This window comes from Panthera pardus, unplaced genomic scaffold (genome assembly GCF_024362965.1).
Source record: "Panthera pardus isolate Hobbes unplaced genomic scaffold, ASM2436296v1 HiC_scaffold_110, whole genome shotgun sequence".
In the NCBI taxonomy this organism is placed as follows: domain Eukaryota; kingdom Metazoa; phylum Chordata; class Mammalia; order Carnivora; family Felidae; genus Panthera; species Panthera pardus.
In genome coordinates, this window is record NW_026526667.1 from 1 (window position 1) to 4,709 (window position 4,709).

The 4,709-nt window shown below is 59.8% G+C and overlaps 1 protein-coding gene across 1 annotated transcript; it reads right to left on the minus strand.

Moving 5' to 3' along the window:
• Positions 1-1,918: 1,918 nt before the first annotated feature.
• LOC128776075 (coronin-1A-like) lies at positions 1,919-3,880 on the minus strand. The gene is made up of 6 exons (XM_053899183.1): positions 3,700-3,880; positions 3,252-3,397; positions 2,978-3,123; positions 2,803-2,860; positions 2,472-2,687; positions 1,919-2,139 (listed from the first exon to the last, which is right to left on the minus strand). The coding sequence occupies exons 1-6, from the start codon at positions 3,878-3,880 to the stop codon at positions 2,035-2,037; spliced, it is 852 nt and encodes a 283-aa protein (XP_053755158.1). The 3' UTR covers positions 1,919-2,034.
• Positions 3,881-4,709: the final 829 nt, after the last annotated feature.

The window sequence follows — 4,709 nt, forward strand, 5'->3', positions numbered from 1 at the left end:
AGTCTCTTCCAGGGCAGGCCACACAAACCTTCTCTGTAACTCTTGGTAGAGCCCTAGAAATACTGCTACTATTCATCGGCCATTACTGGGGGCTCCTGCCCTCTGCCAGTTTTCAAGGCGCACAGATGAAAAAGTACCCAGAGTTTCAGGACACTGGCCGACGTAACAGACCTCCCCCGCTCCTCAACATCACCCCAGTGTCAGAGGTGGATGGGGGTTCCACACCTCCCTGCAGGTTTCCCAGCCCTTGGTAGCCTCACAGCATGTGGTACCACAGCAGGGTCTCCCCAACACCTGGAACGTTGATGCCTTCCGGCCCACTGGAGAAAGTCCAGTGACCCCGTTAGCCCAGGGCTTGATGTGGCCACCACTGCTCCTGGAGAGACCATGAGGACGTCAGGAATGGAGCTGTGGACAGGAGCTGGGATAGAGTTAAGGGAAAATGAAGCCATCTGAGCCATCAGATTGGGGTACGTGGTGCCCCTCGTATCAATCTTAAACACAGGTGCCAGGGTTGGTAAGGCCTGGCACAGATGAGGTCCCCAGGACCCAGGTGGGTAGCAGGTAACCCAGATGGGACCAGGGCCCTTCAGGAGCGAAGGACTGCGGTTTTCAAGCCTCCCGTCACTCTGTTCCCCTGTGTTTTCAGGGCCAATTTCTTGGCCCCTAAGTAACCTGCATCCTTCCTCGTACCTGCCTCTTTCCTATCAGAGGGAGAATGGGCTGGTAAAGCTAGAAGTCCTGGTGGTGACGGTTAACCCTTCTGGGTTTCTATAATCCTTTCCCGAACTTTTCCAGATCCCTCGGGCCAGGAGGCGAACTAGTGACTCAGAGTACTCAAGCCTACTTTGCCAGCAGGGCGCATCATCCCCATTGTGCAGGAGAGGCTCAGGGAAGGAACGTCACTTTCAGGGGCCCAGGTTCCAGATTTTCTGATTCTCTCTTTATCACCCCCCTGATTGGATCCACCCACTACGTTCACAGAGCTGCCTTGCTAACAACCCTCCCCACTTTAGAGAGCAGCTGAGGCCTGGAGGGAAGTGACTTGCCCAGGGTCACATGGCTTGCAAAGAGATTGAGACCCAAACGGATGGACAGGGATGTCTTATCAGCTGCCTGTCTACCCAGGTAGCTGAAGAAGGGGCGGGGACTGTGGATGAGGCGCTGGGTCCTTGCTGGGCTCCCTGTGTGGTATGAAGAAAGCTCTGCTGTGGCCAGGACAGCCATCCCTAATAACCGTGCCCTAGCTTGAGGTCGCCCACTAAGGTGGGCATCAGAAACCCACGTGTAAGCCCCCACTTGATAGGGCCTAACGGGCTCTTCTGTGGGGGGAGGATCTGCTGGGAAACAGAGAAAGGGGTTGAGAGGCAGCAGCACCGCAGCGAAGGCTGGGGACCAGGAGAGACAGCTCATGCCTCCAGATCTGCCTTCAGCAAGCCCCTCTCTCCTGCTCTGTGCCTCAGTTTCCTCACCTGTAAAACAGGGTTGAGTTCTAAGCTTTTTCCTCACAAAAGATCCCCTGATTTTGCTCCCTCGAGCTTGCAGTTTGAAAGATGTCATGTCACTGCTGTGTAAGTGTCATGTCAGTTTCGGTTCCCCACCAGCCATACTGATACTGACAGTAAGGTGGCGTGTTGTTGTGGTTGACTAGAAAAGACAAATCCTGAGTAACCGTGGCAAGGGCCTTGAGCGGCTCAGACCCTGCCAGCTCTGCGAAGGAGCTGGAAAAGAGTAGGCTCACAGCCCACATCAGCATGGGGGCTCCCACCCACCAAGGCCTGTTCCTGTGGTCTAGGGTATTTGGAGGCATTCCCCGGCTCCTGCTATGGGCCAATCTCACAAGGTAACTGAGGGGGAAGCTCAAGGGCAGGTCATTTCAGCAGACCCAGCATTCAGGTGGCCATCAGAGTCTGAGAGGTACCAGAAAATAAAGCCATTTTATTATTTTTTATCTGCCATCGTGGCCTGGGGAGAAGGGTACGACTGGAAGGGAGGGAGGTGATGCTGCGGCCCCAGCTGAGGCCCTCGGGTCCTCTACTTGGCCTGGACGGTCTCCTCCAGACTCTCCAAGCGCTTCTGTAGCTCCTGCACTGTGGCCTGGAGCTTCTTCATTTCCTCCTCCAGCCGGTGTATGGCGTCCTGGGGGACCCATCGTTGCGTGAGTCCCAGCTCCATCCCGGGCTCCCCTGACCCTGGCAGCCCCCCACCCCCCTACCAAGAGCCCCAGGGCCTGGCCCTTCTGTCTCTCAGCTGGTTGCTGCCCAGACAGCTGCAGGCCAATAAGCTTGAAACCTGTTTTCTGAGGCCTCAGGATTACCCACTCCCGGCCCCCAAAGGATCCCCAACGTTGGCGTGTGAGGCGGCCCAAACACCAGCCACCTTCCACGGGGACAATGACTCCATCCATCAGTAGCAGCCCCTGCCCTATAGGTCTTCTCGTCCTGCCTCCCAGGTTCCTGTCCACTTCTCACCGAGCTGGGGGTACCACCGGCCTCTGGTGCTGCCTTTCTGCGCCCCGTGTCCAGGCCCCGGTTGACCCTCAGCTCTCGGCTCTTTGGGGGCACATAGCCATCCTTGAGGGAAATGAGGAGGGGCCCGGCATCCTGGCCCTTCAGCCACTCCTCAGCCGTGAGGGCAGCGTCAGGCCCCGCGGTGGGTGGGTAAAGGTCCTCCTGGAACAGGTCCGACTGTGGGCAAGGCCAAGACTGGGTAAGCGAGTGCTTGGGCCACACCACCACCACCCAGCAAGTGTGTGAGGTCAGTGCCTGGCCCGCAGCCCAGGAAGGGACATGGGAGCATCACCTTTCTAGGCACTGTCATGGCAATGGGCTCACACCTCCGCTCGTGCAGCTTGTAGAATCTGTGGAAACAAGAAGGTGAGCAGCGCCTGCGGCATGGGGGCGGCTGGAATCCAAGGTCGGCACGGGGTCAGCACAGCCCAGGGAGCATGCTCGGGGCAGGGGCAGGGGTCAGTCACCTGGCAATCTCACACTTGTTCACCTCCAGGCCGCGTTTGGGCATGTAGCCCATGCCCCGCTGGGACTCCTTGGAACTGAACATGGAGAGATAGTGCAGATATGGGGCCTCGGAAGTGATCTCGAAGTACCGGATGGAGCTGTCACCCTGCAGGTGGCGCGTGCAAACCCCGGGATCAGCACCGACAGATCCCTCTTGCCTGGTCCTCTCCAAGCCCCCCGCCCCCGCCCCAGACCCCCCTCCTCCCTCCACAAGCTGCTGCCCGACTGGGACACCTTGCCACAGAGGTAGACTATGTTGGTGTCGGGGTCAAAGAAGGGCAGCAGGACGCCACTGCTCGTGTCCAGTTCCTGCAGGGACAGTGGCTCCTCCAGGTGCTTCTGTAGAGATGGGTGAGACAGGGAACAATGAGCTGGGCCAAGTCAGGCCTGTGAAGCCCACCGGGCAGAGACTCAGGGAAGGCCCTCACAGAACAACCAGCGGAACCCCCCATCCCACAGAGGGTAAACTGAGGCCCATGGCTGTGTGGGATCATGCAAGTGGCAGGGCGAGGACTAAGCCTCCAGTCCTGCCATCGCCGCCGCTGCTGCCGCTTCGGCCCTGAAGCGATGTAGTCCCGCCAGGCTGTCCCCCGAGCTGCACAGCAGGAGACCCGCGAGCCGCAGCTGGCGCGGCCGCCGTGAAGAGGCAGTTAAACCGCAGGAAACAGCTGGTCAACCAGACCGTGGGCAGGTGAGTGAGCCGTGCCGGGCGGGAGCGCGCGGGCCGGAGACCTGGGGTCGGGAATGGGCGCGGGCCGGGCCGGGGCGGGCCGGCCGCCCCGCGGGGCCCCGCGCTCCGGCCCGGCCGCCCGCCCGCTCCGCGCCGGGTCCCCTGCGGGCCAGGGACGAGGGCTGCGCCACATCGCGGCGTGGCGCCCAACTCGGGCCGCCGCCCGAGCCCCCCGGGAACAGCGGGGAGGGCCGGCCTCCCGGGACGCCCCCCGCGCGGGTCCCCGCCGCCCATTGTCCCAGCCCCGCTGAGCATCGTCCTCTGGGGTCTGGACCCAAGCTTTCCCCGGGCCTCCCCCCCTCTCCCGGGGATTTGCCTTGAGCGAAAATTCGGGTAAGCGGTGTGCCTGAGGCAGGGCGGGCGCGGTGCTCTGGGGGGCGGCATTCTCAGCCTTTCCGGGTCGCCCGGCCGTTGCCGACCGGCCGTCCACCTCCAAGTGCCTGATAGCAGTAAATAAGTAAGGGGCGATCAGAGCCCATCGGAGCCGCTTAGGGAGACTCAGGACTCCCTTGGAGGCACTTTGGAGGGTGTGCCGTCTCCCAACCGTGGCCCCTGTGGACCGGACTGCTCAAGTTCTTGACCTGTAGACATTTGGAACCGGGAGGAAAGAATTGCGGAAACGCCTTGGGCAAATGGAAAAACAAAAAGAGGGGGGGCTTTCAAAACAGCTTTTCTCACTTTGGATTGGGGAGCAAATCCTTCTCCAGGTTTGTCTGGTATCGCTTTAATGCTTGACAGGAAACGATCGACGATGAAATGACAGAAGAGACCGGAGTTTGTAGTGGTTTTGAGAGCCTCTGGAGGTTGATTATCGTGTGCTGTGTTCTCTGGGGTAAATCTTTCAAGGTCTTTCAGGGCAGTGAGCTGTCCTGTCCCCGTTGACTGCTTATTCCGAGAAGGGGTATGAAAGCGTGACTTTTTCATCGCTTTTTCTTCTTTGTTTTCAAGAGTTGAGTAAAAGG

What these genes read in the sequence shown, in the direction of transcription:
- LOC128776075 (XM_053899183.1), bottom strand. Translation starts at nt 3,880, where the DNA reads ATGTGGCGCAGCCCTCGTCCCTGGCCCGCAGGGGACCCGGCGCGGAGC. An exon ending in GGCTCACTCACCTGCCCACG is followed by an intron (nt 3,398 to 3,699) that starts GTCTGGTTGACC and finishes CACAGGCCTGAC; the next exon opens with TTGGCCCAGCTCATTGTTCC. An exon ending in AACAAGTGTGAGATTGCCAG is followed by an intron (nt 2,861 to 2,977) that starts GTGACTGACCCC and finishes TTGTTTCCACAG; the next exon opens with ATTCTACAAGCTGCACGAGC.